Source organism: Microtus oregoni, unplaced genomic scaffold, assembly GCF_018167655.1.
Source record: "Microtus oregoni isolate MIOR12 unplaced genomic scaffold, Mior012 000027F_ref0000203, whole genome shotgun sequence".
In the NCBI taxonomy this organism is placed as follows: domain Eukaryota; kingdom Metazoa; phylum Chordata; class Mammalia; order Rodentia; family Cricetidae; genus Microtus; species Microtus oregoni.
In genome coordinates, this window is record NW_024543086.1 from 20,575,507 (window position 1) to 20,592,085 (window position 16,579).

At 51.7% G+C, this 16,579-nt stretch overlaps 1 protein-coding gene across 2 annotated transcripts; it reads right to left on the reverse strand.

Annotated features, from left to right (window-relative positions):
* Window positions 1-1,775: 1,775 nt before the first annotated feature.
* Prss27 (serine protease 27) lies at window positions 1,776-9,495 on the reverse strand. Of its 2 annotated transcripts, XM_041676560.1 has the most exons (6): window positions 9,441-9,495; window positions 5,490-5,516; window positions 4,714-4,876; window positions 3,204-3,475; window positions 2,623-2,792; window positions 1,776-2,112 (listed from the first exon to the last, which is right to left on the reverse strand). In XM_041676560.1, the coding sequence occupies exons 1-6, from the start codon at window positions 9,493-9,495 to the stop codon at window positions 1,819-1,821; spliced, it is 981 nt and encodes a 326-aa protein (XP_041532494.1). In that variant the 3' UTR covers window positions 1,776-1,818. The 2 variants fall into 2 exon arrangements, with proteins under 2 accessions (XP_041532494.1, XP_041532496.1); XM_041676562.1 differs by lacking the exon at window positions 5,490-5,516 and having other exon boundaries at window positions 4,714-4,899; window positions 9,437-9,495.
* Window positions 9,496-16,579: the final 7,084 nt, after the last annotated feature.

Genomic DNA, 16,579 nt, shown 5'->3' on the forward strand with positions numbered 1-16,579 from the left:
GCGTTCAGCAACTGTTAATGTGTTAAAGTGTGCAGAAGTGCTTTCCCTCCAGCAGCGTGTCCTGGGGACCAGAAAGCCGCGCTCTTCTTCCTAGAAAGCAGCCTCTTTCCGGTTCTCTGAGGGCTTGCTTCCCACGGTCAACAGGGATGTCTCTGATGGCCACACCCTTGCGTATCCTGTGTCCTAATCATTCAAGCAACACAGCCAGGTTGGTGGCCCACTGACCCAAGGGTTCAGACAGGGACTGTCCTGTTGCCCTAGTTGAGATATGGTACATTGCTCAGGTAGCCTGGGTGTTTACACCGGTGCTCTGAGAGGTCTCTTGATGCTGACCTGCCTCACAGCCTCGAACAAGGCACGTCTGAGCAGAAGACTAGAAAGGCAGGGCATCTGGTCTCAGCCTCAGACAGCCTGCCAGCTGTGAGGGTGTCACAAGGGGCCTGGAGGGGCCTGGAGCATGGCTTGGGCAGTTTTTATTGCGGGAAAACAGCAGTTGGGACAGGAGAGGCAGACTATGAGACATCGTGAAGTGGATCCACAGCTACTGGACTCTCCAGAGCCCATGCCTGGGCTTGTGCCAAAGTGCTGGTTGGCTGGTGCCCACGGGCCCAGGTGGCAGCTGTCTGAATGCATGGGCAGGACAGAGTCACCCAGCACCTTTGGGCAGACCCCTGCCTCCCAAGGTAGATCAGAGTCATCCAGCACCTTCGGGCAGACCCCTGCCTCCCAAGGTAGATCGCAGTCACCCAGCACCTTTGGGCAGACCCCTGCCTCCCAAGGTAGATCGCAGTCATGCTGGGGTTAGTCTCCATGCCTGTGAGACTCAGGCCAGCACTTCCCAACCATGATGGCCCAGAGCTTGCTCTTGGGGTGTCCTCAGCATCCCCACAGTCTGCCCTGCACCCTTGTCTGGACTCTAGCTTTCCTCTCTAGAGTAGGAGAGTAACCAGCCATTCTTAGACCAGACATTCAACATGGTCTAGAGAAGGAACTCAGCAAACAGCCCATCCTCAGAGCCAGTGGCCAGTGGGGAGTGGAGCCCTAGGAGATTCCTCGTGTTTGTTTGGTATATAGCAAGTGCTAAGTGATCCATTCCGTGTTTTATTTTCTTCTCTGAGACAGGATCTCACAATGTAGCCTTGGCTGGCTTCAAGTTCATAGAACTCCCCATGCCTCTGCCTCCCCAGTGTTGGGACAAAAGGTACACATTGTCACACCTGAGGGTTACCCATCCAGTCCATAACAGTGCCTGCTCCACCTGAGACGTGCTTGCCCGTGTGAGCACGTGGATGGACCAGTAGAAGAGGATTCTCAGAGATTAAGGAAGAACATGAAGTAAAGGTTGTTCTTGAGTGTTACAAGAATGCACAGGTCCTAGGTGGCCCTTAGATTTGTGTGATGGTAATAGTGAAGTGGGATTGGGGAAGGAGGCTGTGCCCCCATTGTGTCCCTCCATCATCCGCATGGTTCCTACTGAAGCGCTTGGCATCTTGTGACCTGCTTCCCACCAGTGTCTGTCAACTGTCCACGGTGGAGGAACGGGAAAACCATTGCTATTCAAGGTGGTGAACAGTCATGGGATGGAAACAGGGACACTGGGTCAGGAACGTTGTAGCCTGGGTGTGCTTGCCGGGGTCTCCTCTAAATCTTCCCAGATCAGAGCTTGTCGGCCCCTAGTGCCATGCAGGGATTCCTGGATGGGCCGTGACACTTTTTTTTCTGGAAGTGAGCATAAATAAAAGTAGCTAACATATTAGATGGGGGGGGGTATTTACAAATGTCCAGTGGGGAGGGCACCACCTGCCATCCTGGGCAAGCTCAGAGGATGCTGAGCATAACCACCAGGGTCAGCATGACTGCGTGGGCAGCCAGGCAGGGGGCAGAGTTCCCCAAGTGCTGCCAACCTCGAGGGTCTCTTCGCTGCTGCTGACTGCTGGCCCTGCCCTGAAACTTCAGGTCTGGAATGATTTGGTGGATCCATTTGTGATGGGAAGTGACACGGATGTAGACACCTGGGCGGTTCCGGCGGGCACAGCCTTCTCCCCAGCTGATCACCCCAGCCTGCACCCATGACTGGTCCACAAAGCACACCAAGGGGCCTCCAGAGTCACCCTGTGGGGAAGCAGAGGGCCAATCAGAACCCACCTTGGCCTCACGAAGGTGCCTTCATGTGCTCATCACAGAACCCCTTCTAGGACTTCCTGTCGGTCCTCTCTTCAGCAAACCCTCCCCTTGCTGTAATGCCCCAACTTGCCTGTCGTGGCGTACACCCAGTGTGGCATATACTAAAAACGTAGCTTTTGGGGCCCCATTTCAGATCCAAGACTCGCTCGTTTCAGCTGCTGGAACCACAGTCTACCCTTTGCCTGGGCTTAGCTCCCTCTGCTGCAGTGGTTCTCAGCCTGTGGGGTGGCGACCCCTTTGGGGGTCGAACAACCCTTACACAGGGGTCGCCTAAGACCATCTGCACTTCAGATATTTACACTACTATTCATTGTAATAATTACAGCTATGAAGGAGCAATGGAGAATTTGTGGTGGGGTCACCACGACATGAGGAACCGTATTAAAGTGGTCGGATGGTTGAGCGCCCCTGTTCCAGTGGCTTGCCCTCCCACCCTACCTTACAGGCGTCCTTCTTGCCCTCTGCAAAGCCTGCGCACAGCATGTCATCCTTGATGGTTTTGAGCTGGAAGTCAGACTCCGCATCTCTGCTGTACAGCAGGTTGCACCTGGGCGTGTCAATAATGGGCACAGCAAGTTTCTGCAGGATCCGTGGGTTGGGCAGTCGGTCTGGGAAGGAAAGGAAGCCTGCAGCTCGGGGACAGTCCTGAGGTTCTGGGCTCTCAGGAACCACAGCTGGCTCTATCCCTCCCTGGGTCTCCTCAGAACTTCATGGACCGTTTCTTCCCTCGTCAGCACCAGCCTTGCTTGTCTCCCCTTCCCTCTCCCACGTGCACAGCCGCTCGTCCTGCAGCACCTGCTCCATTTAGCCTCGCCCTACCATGTGAGCAGAGACCATGTACACCAGCATCAACAGGAAGGCTGTCCTGGAACTCACTTTGTAGACCAGACTGACCTCAAACTCACAGAGATCCTCCTGCCTCTGCCTCCCGAGTGCTGGGATTATGTGTCACAACTGCCCAGCTGTCCTGACCTTTCTTCAGCTACATCCCCTTTCCTCCCCGGCCTCGGTCCCCTCACCTTGTTCACTGGGGCTGCCCCAGCCAGTGACCCAGCACTTCATGCCCGGCTCAAAGACGATGGAGGGGTCCGGCAGACACACAGGAAGGATGTAATTGGTGAAAGTCACAGGCACCTGCAGCTCCACCAGAGCCACGTCGGCACTGGAGGCCATGCCTTGGTATTGGGGGTTGCTTTCCACCCGCTTCACACGGACGTACAGGGCATGTGGTCCTGGCTGCTGCAGCTGCAGAGCCCCCAGCAGGACTTGGTATATGGATATGTCTGAAGTGCTGATGGAAAGAGCAGACTTGGTGAGTACCCTCCTCCCTACAGGGGCAGGTTTTTCTGGTCTGCTGCAGTATCTGACACCTCTCTGCATTCCCAACATGTCATCTCCATGTTAAAGACTGTAGAAACTGACGATCACCCACCTTTAATTCCCAGCTCTCCCTGGCTACCGGGTGACCTTGGCTAAGTGACCTAACAAGTTTTCTGTCCTCAGTTTCCTCATTCATAAGATGGGAGCACAGACTACCTGAAAAGCCTGTTCTAGTACACACATCCCTTTGGAGCCCTGCCTCTGGATCCCCAGCTCGGCCACCTCGGAGCCTGAGTTTCTAAGAGAAGCATGGGATTTTTTAAATAATCGCAGAGCAGGCAGGCTCGCTCGGCAGGTGACAGTGCTTTCTACACAAGCCTAAAAGGCTGAGTTCTATCAGCAAAACCTGTAGTGAAAGGGGAAGTCTGAAAGTCTGACGTCCTCGTGCCCATCATGACGCAAGCGCCCCCAGCACACAGTAATAAAGGAAAGGGGGATTGCAGATGTATGAAGAAGGAGGTCCTGAGATTTGGGGAGCCTGAGATTCTAGGGCTGTTTCACACGGATGTTCGAGCTGGGAGTCCTCTTAGGTGAGCTTAGGGTGAGGAAGAGGGACAGTCTCTTCCAAATCCTGGGCTTAGCTGATACCCAAGGTCCAGAGAGAGTTCTGGATTTGAGGTCGGGGAACATGGGACTAGGGAGGTGTGTGGTGTGTCGGGTGTGCCTGTTGCATTTGTAGGGACAGGACCCCAGGTGGCACTGGCAGAGCAGCTGGTCGAGCAGGGGCTGCGGCAGTGGTTGCAGCTTCAAGACCTAGAGCTGGGCCTAAGGAAAAATGTTTAATATTATGTGTATGGATGTTTTGCCTGCATGTGTGTCAATGCACCATGTGCATGCCTGGAGCCTGCTGAAGCCAGAAGAGGATATTGGCTCTCCTGGAACCTGAAGTGTAGACAGTTGTGAGCCACCATGTGGGTGTGAGGAGTTGAACCTTGCTCCTCCACAAGGGTAGTCAATGCTCGTAACCACTGGGTTTCTCTGCCGGTCCCTGAAGGAAAATTTTGGAAGCCTGGATGTTATTGAACAAGGCTGGGGTGGGGGATGGGGGTGGGAGGCTGATGCCAGCACTGTCTGTGGCACTGAACAGTTATGTGCAGCTTGTCTTGTCCCTGCCATAGGTGAGAGGCCGAAAGGGCCGGGGTCACTTACTTGGAGAAGCAGTGTGCAGCGGTGAGGACCCACGTTGGTGCAATGAGACTGCCCCCACAGAAGTGGGTCCCATTGCGCTGGATGCTGACCTGCCAGGGCCACTCGCCTTCTAAGGCGTCCTCCCCACCAACCATCCGGTTGAACATCCTTGGGTGCCCGCAGGCTGGGGGAACAGGGAAGCGCTCTCTGAGGGAAGGGCCTGCCATGGCTTCAACTCCATCCCCAACCCACATGCCAGCTCTCACTTTGTCAGTGTCCAGGCCTTTCTGGCCCCTGAGCCACTCAGAACATTAGCAGATAAGAGGCCCCAGTACAGCTGGCTTTTGATTTAGCCTGATCTTTTCTGGTTCTGCCTTCCCATGGACCTTGGTCTTCTCACTTATGGCGAGGTGACAAGACCCAACTTGGGGTCAGAAAGGTTGAAATGACATGGAAAATTCCCATCCCAGAGCTGGACGCATGGGTCCCTGAAGGATGGTCACATATCACGTCTTCTACAGGCTGATGGGACAGAGGTACAGTCATGGTACAGCAGATAAAGTGTCACCATCCTGGTATTTCCACCATGTCTTGTTTTGTTGATCTTATGGGAGATTTCTTCTTCCACTGCCTTTTGGAGTTCTGCTCAGCCACTTTCGTCTGGCTTTTCTGCCCTCCCTCCCTCCCTCTTCCTCCTTCCTCCCTCTCTCCCTCCTTCTCTCCTGCCCTCTCGCCCTCCCCTCCTCTCCTCTCCTTCTGTGTCCAGCCCCTCCTCCATCTCAGTTGACCCCTCTTACCTCTCAGAGCTCTGATCCCTTCAGTCCCTGGAAGTGGGGAAAAGGGGGTCATCAGGCAACTTTGTCAAGCCAAGGTCTGTTCTTCCCTGCTTCTGCCTTATCAGAGAGTCCCTGGCCTCTGAGGACAGGGAGGACAACCAGGAAAGCTAGCACTATGGCCGAATGGGTTGACTTCCCTGCTTGGTCCAGGCCTCCACTCTCCTGGTCCACACAGGGATCCCTTCCTCCACCCCGCACCCCTGTTCTTGCCTTGCAGTATGGAATGGGAACAGTGCATGGACCTCAAATTCTAGAGCCGTGGGGTCTCCCTCCCCCTCTTCACCCACTAGTGCCTCAGCTCCGGATGGCAGGAAACCCTGGAGGCCGCGTCCACACATGGATACATCAGGGCCCTCCTTGTAGTCTTTCAGAATGAGCAGGTCTCCTTCAACTTCTCCCCAAGTCCAACTGAAGTCCAGACACTCATGGCCATTCTCTGCTCTCAAGGGGGTGGAGCTGGCCTGGCAAAGATCAGGGGGCAACCTCCCAATACTCTATATTCCCGAGGACTGAGCCCTCTTGCTAACCATGACCCTCTACTGTACCACCATCAAAGTGAGAGGACAAACAGGGAGGATAGGGCAGGTCTGAGGGCTCCAGCACCCACACCTACGTACTGCTCAGCTTTTCACCCAATCCCCATTGGCTCCATTTCAGAGTCGGGTTCAAGCCCAGGCAACCCGACTTTTAGCTTACTCTCCTGGTTGCTGCTCCTGTGGGCAGGTCTGTCAGAACTGGGTGGGGTCTCCACCTTGATGGCCACATTTTTTTCTAAGCCCCAACAACTGAGCCCAGAGGAAAGGATGAAAAGGAACCCCACTTCAGGATGCTAAATGTCGCAGGGACAGCAAGTGACCAGGCTGAGCTACACATGGCCAGCGGTGCCCAGAGCCCTTAAGGATGTCACAGGACTTTTCCTTGGGTAGCTCCCAGTTGTGCAATTCTCAGTGCTACTGGGGACAAAATCCAGAGTGTGGCCTTGACAATGGGGAAGGGTGCAGCTGTCTGTTGGCTGTGTGTGTGGTTAGCGTGATATAAGCTGGAATCACCTGGAAACAGTCTCAATAATCTACTTAGGCTGGCATGTGGATACATTGTGGGGAATTGTCTTAATTAATTGATGTGTGAAGCCCCAGCCCACGGTGGGCGGCACCATTCCCTAGGCACGGGGGTAGGTTAGTCCTAAACTGATTAAGAGTGAAGAAACTAAGCTACATACAAGGAGTATGCATCCATCTATTCCTCCTACTCTTGGCTCTGGATTTGATCAGCCATTTCAAGTTCCCATTGCCCTGAAATGATGGATTGTCACCTGCAGTAGTGAGCTAAAATAAGCCCCGTCTCCCCTGAGCTACTTTTTGTCTTAATATTTTATCACAGTGCCAGAAATGTAACCAGGACATAGGGGGATGGGAGGTAGTTACTGCTCAGGACAGGACCAGGTTCTTCTCACAGGGGCACCTGCGATGCTCACAGGAAACAGACTGTGCTCAGGACTTCTGACCTGCAAGCTGTTTTCACAGGGTGCAAATGCATAAGGTGTAGTGGCTCATAGCTGTTTTCCCGGCATGTCCCACACAAGAGGCTGAGGCAGGAGGATTGCATGGAGTCTAAGGCCAGACTGAGCTGTACAATGACGACCTGGTCAGTTGAGGCTCTCTGTGTTGTCTCAAATAAAATGGCTCAGCGGCTGGGAGCACTTGGTGTTCCTGCAGAGGACCTGGTTCAGTTCCCAGCCTGGAATTCCAGTTCCAGTGAATTCAACTTTTCTGGCCTGCCTTGGCATTACGTGCACATGCATACATGCAAATAAAACATTCATACAAGTAAAATAAAAACTATATTAAATAAATAAACAAAAGGCTGGAGACTGGGGGGACGTCTCATTGGATAAGAACATTTGCTGCTTTTATAGAGGATTCCAGTTCAGTTCCCAATACCCAGGGTATCCAACAACCCCTTCTGGTCTCCAAAGATAACTGCCTACACTTAACACACACACACACACACACACACACAGAGAGAGAGAGAGAGAGAGAGAGAGAGAGAGAGAGACAGACGGAGAGCCAGACAGAGAGACAGAAAGGAAAAAGACAGAGAGACAAAGCAATACATACAAATAAAATAATAAAGTCAGGCGGTGGTGGCGCATGCCTTTAATCCCAGCACTTAAGAGGCAGTGGCAGGCAGATCTCTGTGAGTTTGAAACCAGCCTGGTCTATAGAGAGTTCTACACAGAGAAACCTTGTCTTAAAAAACCAAAATAAATAAAAAATAAAACGCAAATGTGACCAGAGACACCCCCCCCCCACACACACATAAACACACTTGTTAGAACTTTGCTGGACCTGCTCTCCAGGCCTGAAGAGTCAGCTTGCAATGCTGCCTGGCCTCGCTGCCCTCTGTCCTCAAGGACACACGCACTGCAAAACTCTCCCATCTCGTCCGGCAAGGAGCTTGCGAGAACCTTCTGTGCATTTTCTCTCCTGCCAGTCTCCTGACCTGTAATGCCCTGTCTCTGCCGCAGCTTAGTCCTTGCAGGCTGAGGCTCCCCGTCCCCACAGTCCTAGTGCAGACTGAGGTCCACTCAAGGGTCGATTCCAACGGAAGCTGCCCCCACTTGTATTGTGTGTCTTGGAACCCCCACTGCCCCTCTGAGCTCTCTGCCCTTCACCAGGGCATCTGATCACCCTGGAGCTCTATGGAGGCAGAACTTACCTCTAGGGACCCGAGCACAGAAACTGTGCAGGGATAGAGAACCCTCCTGTCAGTGGTAGGGGTTCAGCCAAGGTGTTAGTCTATGCCCCCCTGGGCTCCAGGTCCCTGAAGCTGATACAGAGTGACTGAGGTCTAAGAAACTAGGCAGGACCAGTCAGAGGACTACTGGGGAGCTGGTCACCCTGGGCTGATGTGAGCAAGTCACTCAGGGGTCCAGCCTTGGTTGCAGCTGTTTGTGAGCCAAAGGCAGACTGCCGTTTCTACTTTAGCAATGACCTCGATTGATCCACCCACGGGAGCTGCTAACATGTCACACCCAGTGGAAGTGGGCTTTCAGTGCCATTGTCCTTGCTGCTAGAGACCATGGACAGAAACGTTCGGTGACATTGGGGAGGGAGGGCATCACTGCAGAGAAGCCCACCAATGTCCTCCTATCTCTTGAGCCTGGACTGAAGCATGATTTGAGGTGACTTGGTCTGTCTCAGGGAGGTGAACTGAGGACAGGGAGGTGTGGCCCATCTGGCCCAGGAATGTGGGAGAGTTTCCCTGGTAGAGAGAAGCCCGGCCCACAGGGAAGGACCTGCCAGGCGGAGCACCTGGCTAGAACTTGCTGACCCCTGCTCAGGATGGGTAGGGCACCGCTTTTGCCTCTATAGGCTGGGCCCCTCTGCAGCCTGCAGCCCTTGTCCCCAGCTTTCTGCTGAGCCTCAGACTCTGAAGGCTCCCTGGCTCAGGTGGCAACCCCAGTTCACATAAAGCCAGGGATGTGAAAGCCCGCAGGCTTGGGTTCAAGTCCTACAGGCATGGAGGCTTTGTCTCTTCCTTTGTAGAACGGGAAGATAGGCCTCTAGGGGAGCCCCCAAATCAGAGCATGGCACACCAAGAGCCCCAGGAAGGTGAGGGTGTGGCTCTAGCCAAACCACTGCCTTGAGAGGTCCTTGAGAGGCCCTGAGGGGCCATGGTCACATGCTCCGTCATGCCTTCCCACAGGCCCCCAGCCAGGTCCCCCCAGGAATATCTGGAACCGGAGTATATTCTCTGGGAAGCCCATCACTGAGATGAGGAGGTTTCTTTTAGACTCAGGCAGGCCCAGGAGTCGGGGGGTGGGGGGGTGCTCAGTTGGTGCTCAGAGCAGCACAAAGGGGCCCTCCAGAGCTATGGCTAGGGGACTGCCTGCCCTTGGATGCAACTCACCAGATCTCAGCAGCAGTGGCAGCAGCAGCAGGGCAGGGATGTGGGGCTGCCTCATGTTCTCTGGCTCGGTGGTTGGTAGAGCCCTGGTCAGCGGTGGCAGGAGCTCTCCCTAGTGCTATGGAGGTGCAGGCTCCATGAAGTGAGGTTTTATGCTGGAGATGAGTGTCAGCTCGGCTATGCAACCCAACCTGTCAGCCCTGCCTGCCCAGTGCCTCTCCAGGAGGAAGGAGGTGCCCAGAACACCAACTCCATGACCCGGCCCTGAACCCCAGGGGCCAGACCCCTTACTCTGGACACTTCAGGATTCTGGTAGCAAGATATCCCTCTCCTACACGAGCTGACCGAAAGGCCCCACTATTAGCTGCCCCCTCAAATGACCGTAGGGCCCACTTAAGCTGGCAAAGTCTACTCCATCCAGAGGCCTTCCATTTCATCCATCCATTCATTCATTTATTCATTCATTTGATATCTGTTGAGCACCTACTTTTTATCTGACATCAGTGACCTAAGGTGGTTGGGGTTTATAAGGTGGTTGGGATTTACACTGTTGGGTAATAAACATTGACATTGAAGGACCAAGGTCAGGTTGCTAGTTCAACTAAGAAAGGAGGACCTCGACTGAGCCCCTGCGCACCCCACCCACGCTCCTGGACCAGCACACCCATCTGCGGATTGGCTCAGGGCATAGGATCCCCCCATCCCCCAAGTCTGGAGGTGCACCTTCAGGGCGTGACAAGAGCACTTCTGGGAAGGCGGCATAGTGACTGGCAGGATGGCTGTCCGGTTCCTGCCCAGGGTGCGTCCGCCGGGCTCCGGGACGTGCTGCCGTGGCGGAAGTGTCCCTGGGAGGAAGTTATTTGGGGCACGAGACTGACATCAGACCTAGCTGGACTCGAGGTTCAGAAGGCCACTCCCTCTAGACCACAGACTGGGTGCAGGACTAGATTCTGGACGTCTCACAGCAGATCCCTCCAGGCCAGAGAACGGAGCAGGACAGCGGTGGGAGGGAGGGAGGAGGAGGCCCGCCTCAATTTCCCCGCTGGTGAGGAGGGTGTGCAGCGATTCACCCTTTGGTGAGAGCCAGGGGCGGTCCGAGGATCAAAAGGGTAGCACAGGGTCACAGAGTGCTGTGGTCTCGGTCTGCCGGGCTTGCTGTGCAGTGCTGCCCTCTGGTGGCTGTCGCCACTCCTGCGCGGTCCCTTCCGCTGTGCCTGTCCCTAAGCCACAAGTGTCTGCTCTTCCAGGGCCCCTGTTCCCTGGAGGTGGCAGAATCCACATGCAGGACTTCCCCAGAGGCTGCCACCTTCTCTACTACTCCTATACAACCTTGTCCCCGCAGTCCCCGGGTGGGTGCTCAGGCATGGGGCTCCTCTGATGCTAAAAGACCAAGCAAGCTGTGAGAAGAAAGGACTCTGGACTCATAAATCCGTTTGTTCGTTCGTTCATTCATTCCTTGTTGGTTTGTTTTTATTTGTTTTGTTTTTGAGACAGGCTAGGCTGGAACTCACTGGGTAGACCAGGTTAGCCTAGAACTCATGGAGTTCCACTGCTCCTGCCTCCCTAGTGCTAGGATTAAAGTCATGTGTCACTATTGATTTGTTTGTTCTTTCCCGCGTTTGCTCCTGAAAGGATTGGATGAGAGGCACACAGATGCCAAAGAGTTTTAGGAACGGGGTGCAGAGGAGAAGAAAGGGCTCACCCTGCACCATGGACATGTCAGGAAGACCCTTAAATTGAGGGAAAGGTTCTAATCGTAAGTTGTGTTGTTTCACAGCGACTGCATGGCCTCACATCAGACAACCAGCCAGCAATCAATCCACCCTACTTCTGAGGCTGTCTTTGACCTTTTGAAGCTAAGGGCTTCCCCTTGGAGCGCTTCTAGTTTCTCTTCTCCCTCTTCTCTCTTCTAAATGCAATTGCTTCCACACAACTCTGTCGTGAAGTGAAAAGAGCAACAACAGAAATGAGCGTGAGCCAGTACCCGGCTACACCTGAGCAGCCTTGGGCTGGACTGTCCTGGACCAGAGGCTAAGAGTGCATAGCCGGTGACCATGGGCAACAGCAAAAAGCAGAATGTCTTCTACACACTTCCCCATACAGAGGAGGTGAAGGAGTCCAATCAAGTCTCTCCTAATATTAAGAGCTTTTTGGGGGCATTTTGACTTTTTTTTTTAAAAATCATTACATTAATTAATTAATTAATTAATTAATTTTTTATGGCTTGATTCAGTTTTCTGGTATGATTCATTTATTTATTTTTTTTATGTATACAATAGTCTATCTGTATGTATGTCTGCAGGCCAGAAGAGGGCACCAGACCTCATTACAGATGGTTGTGAGCCACCATGTGGTTGCTGGGAATTGAACTCAGAACCTTTGGAAGAGCAGGCAATGCTCTTAACCACTGAGCCATCTCTCCAGCCCCTACATTTATTAATTTAATGTGTGTTCAAGAAGGAAGGATGGCCGGGCGGTGGTGGCGCACGCCTTTAATCCCAGCACTCGGGAGGCAGAGACAGGCGGATCTCTGTGAGTTCGAGACCAGCCTGGTTTACAAGAGCTAGTTCCAGGAGCCACAGAGAAACCCTGTCTTGAAAAACCAAAAAAAAAAAAAAAAAAAAGAAGGAAGGATGTGTGTTCACGTGTTAGGGGTGGGGGAGGAGGCAGCCACAGGACAACTTGCAGCAATCAGCTCGCTCCTTCCACCGTATGGATTCCAGGGACAGAACTAGGGCCACAGGCTTGGCAGAAAACCCCCTTTCCTGCTGAGCCAGCTCACTGGTCCTCCAGGGCATCTTCTGAGGTCAGAAGTCAAGGTAGCTATCCCAAAAGAAAAGAGCTAACGCCCACATAGGAAATATGGGTAATGACTCCATTGTTACTCAAAGTGCTCGGAGAAACGAGTCAGAAAACAAAGCCCACTGAGTCTGAAAGGTAGAAGGTACAGGACATAGACAAGGTGATGGGGCGGAAGCTAATTTGGCTAACACAGGTGCTGGGAAATGTTCGCCTTAGTAATTAAGGTAATGCAAATCAAAGCCGTTGCAAAGGGACCTCAACTGTCACCTGCAGGCTAGCAAAGCCTGGAAGATGCCTACTAGGCAAGGCTGCAGGGAAGTGGGTCAGAGGGTGAGCACGGCCCGGCCTTGGGGAACTGCTGTTTATCTTGAGAAAGGGTTATGTTATAGTGTCCAAACTAGCCTGGAACTCACTCTGTATCCCAGGCTATGAAAATATATTTTGACAGAAGATAGTACATCTGCAAAACTAAACCTGCCTGTAATTCTAGCAATCAGAAGGCTGAAGCAAAAGAATCAGAAAACCAAGATTTTGGGGGGCTACATAGTGAGACCTTCCCCGATTCAGACAAAACAAAACAAAATTGTTTTGTTTTAAATACAACCTCTGGGGTATTGGAGAGGTGGCTCAGCAGTTAAGAGCATTGGCTGCTCTTCCAGAGGTCCTAAATTCAATTCCCAGCAACCACATGGCGGCTCACAACCATCTACTCTGGGATCTGATGTCCTCTTCTGGAATAAAGTCGATAGAGCACTTATATACACAAAATAAATCTTAAAAAATAAGTACACTCTCTGAATCAGATTTATAAAAATGCCATTTCTATGAAGAGTGAATAAACACAAATACTCATGGTACAAGGGAAATGAGAAGCAAACAACTGGGAGCGTGGCTGGTTGGTAGAGTCTTTGAGGAGCATGCTTAAAGCCCTGGAGTAGATCAGGTGTGATGGTGCAAGCCTGGAATCCCAGCACTTGGGAGATAGAAGCAGGAGGATTGGACATTCAAGGTAACTCTAATTTACGCACGGAGCTGAAGGCCAGCCATGGGTACCTGTAACCCTATCTCCAAAACAAAACAAAACTTGGTGTGGAAGAGCACATCTTTAATCCCAGCATTTGCAGGGCAGAGGCAGGTGGATCTCTGTGAGTTCGAGGCCGGCCTGGACTACAGAGCAAGTTTCAGGACAGCCAGGACTACATAGAAAGACTAGAGAGACCCTACCTTCGACAAAAAGTCAAAAAGGAGGGAAAGAAAGAAAAAAGAAAAAGGAAGGAAGGAAGAAAAACAGAATTACAAAAAGTACAACCATAAAAAGATTAGATTTATTTTTATTTTATATGTGTGTCTGTGTGTGTGTCACACGTGGGCAAGTGCTCAGGCTAAAAGAGGGAGTTGGATTTCCTGGAACTGGAGTTACAGGCAGTTACATCAGATGTGGGTGCTGGGAACCAAACTTGGGTCCTTTGAAAGAGCAACAAGTACTCTTAAGTGCCGAGCCATTTCTCCAGCCCCTTCCTTCTTTCCTTCCTTCTTTCCTTCCTTCCTTCGTCCCTTTCTTCCTTCGTCCCTTCCTTCCTTCCTTCCTTCCTTCCTTCCTTCGTCCCTTCCTTCCTTCCTTCCTACCTTCCTTCGTCCCTTCCTTCCTTCCTTCCTTCCTTTCTTCCTCTCTTCCTTCGTCCCTTCCTTCCTTCCTTCCTCCCTCCCTTCCTTCCTCCCTTCCTTCCTTCCTTCCTTCCTTCCTTCATCCCTTCCTTTCTTTGTCCCTTCCTTCCTTCCTTCCTTCCTTCCTTCCTTCCTTCCTTCCTCCACTCTCTCTTTCTTACCTATTTTCCACTTCCATTTCTTCCTTTTCCTCTTTTTCCCTCTCTTTCTCTGACTTTGAAACAAATGTTTTTTGCTTTTTCAAGACAGGATTTCTCTGTGTAGTCCTGGCTGTCCTTGAACTCTCTCTGTAGAACCAGGCCGGCCTAGAACTCACAGGGATCCGCCTGTCTCAGCTTCCTGGGTGCTGGGCTTAAAGGTGCGCACCACACAACTGACAATATCTTACTATGTAGTCCCAACTTGGTACTCATTATGTAGCCCAGACTGGCCTCAAACTCATGGCAGCCCCCACCTCAACTTCTCGAGTACCAAGGTTACAGACGTGCACCACCACACCTGACCAAGAAAATGTGATTTCGTAACAGTGGTAGCAGAAGCACCCCCAATAGAAAGGCTGTACAATGTCTGGCCTTGCCTAGCAGTTCTGAAGTCATGTAACTCCCTTTCAGAGCAAGTGACAGGAATCCAGCCTAGACTTGGGGATATGGTGGGTGGTCATGGTGGGGGATCCTGGGACACAGTGACACTGCCTATCCTCCCTCCAGGGTCACTGCCTATTTCTGGAGTCCTGCAAGCTCAGGACTCTGAGATGATTGCCCCACCCCCAGTTGGGAATATGCTGCTGCCTGGACTCTCCTCAGGGAATCCCAGCTTCGAGGAGCACTCTTCCATCCTATTGGTGTGGACAAGTCCAAGGCAGGCATCCCTGATTGGCCGTTGGGGCAGGAGTTCTTAATGGAACAGAGAGGAGGATGCTGGGAAATGAGAAGCAACAACACCACTCTCTCAGGCACGTATGAGACTGTTTCATGCATGAAGCTCCCCACACCTTTACCCCACCCTCTGCATGCTATTCTTTTTTTAAAAATATTTATTTATTTATTTATTATGTATATAATATCCTGTGTACATATATGCCTGCAGGCCAGAAGAGGGCACCAAATCTCATTACAGATGGTTGTGAGCCACCATGTGGTTGCTGGGAATTGAACTCAGGACCTTTGGAAGAGCAGGCAATGCTCTTAACCGCTGAGCTATCTCTCCAGCCCCTACATGCTATTCTTGAAAGCCATTGAACTTGGAACTATTGAGGAAAGACAGTCTCCAACCAAAGGAACGAAAAGGAACAAGTAAGCAGAAGAGGAAGGCTATAGAAAACAGCCTAACCAGAGGTGCAGAAGGTTCCCACCATGATGGCAAAGGGGAATTCCAGAGTAGTAAATCCTGGACTCTGGAGGGCAATGGTCACAGCTGGGATGCTGATGTTCCTGGCCTGCAAGGCTGGTGTCATCATGCACTGGCCCTCTGCATTGTCGTTTTAGCCTGAGGAGACTATAAAAGCTGTGTTCCAGCCCAGCAAGCTTCAGCTGAGGAAGACCTGAGATGCAAGGCAAGGAATCCAAACCACTGGGGACAGTAAAGGGTCCCAGAGGTGAGAGTAGCACCTAGAGGTGCTGTGGGACAATGGCCTGCACCCTGTTACTTGTATTTTAAGTAAATACTGATTGACCAGTATCCAGGCAGGAAGTATAGGCAGGGTGACCAGGCAGGAAGTAGAGGCAGGGCAGTGAGAATTCTGGGAAGAGGGAAGTTTCAGTCTGCAGTCATCACCCAGACAGAGAGGAAGCCAGACACAGAGCAAGCAAGATGTGACTGCCTCACTGAAAAAGATACCAAGCCATGTGGCTAACACAGACAAGACTTATGGGTTAACATAAGTTATAAGCGTTAATAAGAAGCCTTAGATACTAGGCCAATCAGTTAATAATTAATGTAGACCTCTGTGTGATTTCTTTGTGACTGAATGGTTGCCTAACCAGGCAGGACCAGGTGGGACAGAAAACTCGCTCAACAAATGGTGCCCAACATGGGGCTGACCAAATTCACTTAAAAGCTTGAGAGAGCTTGGGATGTTATTCTAGATAGGAAAGAATAGAGTTAAGCATGGCTTCTTGATATCAGCACTTTCTTGGGTGGGCTCTGCTTGCTAGCACTCTCATTTAAGAGAGGCTTCCTAAATCAGCTTTAGCTACAAAACCTTGCAGTTCTTTTAAGAGGTCCTGCCATGGGCTGGAGAGATGGCTCAGCGGTTAAGAGCACTGACTGTTCTTCCAGAGGTCCTGAGTTCAATTCCCAGCAACCACATGATGGTTCAAAACCATCTGTAATGAGATCTGGCGCCCTCTTCTGGCCTGCAGGCATACAGGGAGGCAGACTGTTGTCTACATAATATTGTATACATAATAAATAAAATCATTAAAAAAAAAAAGAGGTCCTGCCATGAGACACTTAAATGGTGTTGATTAAAAGCTGACTTCATACTTCTTGGTGGCGGCAGTAACCTTGAAATTCCATAGAGTTGTGGCAATAAACATGGCTCCAGCCAATAATTCTGCCATGAGGCTAGACTCTCAGAAGAAAAAGCTAAGGAATGGACTGGATCTAGCCATCAAAGCCATGGCTTTAATCTTAGCCATATCGCTTAGCAAATTAAAGACTCATGTGGTCAGAAA

Excerpts from the sequence above, each read along its gene's own strand:
- Prss27 (XM_041676560.1), bottom strand. The coding sequence starts at position 9,495 with ATGAGGCAGCCCCACATCCCTGCCCTGCTGCTGCTGCCACTGCTGCTG. Across the intron at positions 3,476-4,713 it reads GCTGCACACTGCTTCTCCAA|CACTTCAGACATATCCATAT; the intron begins GTAAGTGACCCC and ends TCTTTCCATCAG. Across the intron at positions 2,793-3,203 it reads GGGCAGCCCCAGTGAACAAG|ACCGACTGCCCAACCCACGG; the intron begins GTGAGGGGACCG and ends TTTCCTTCCCAG.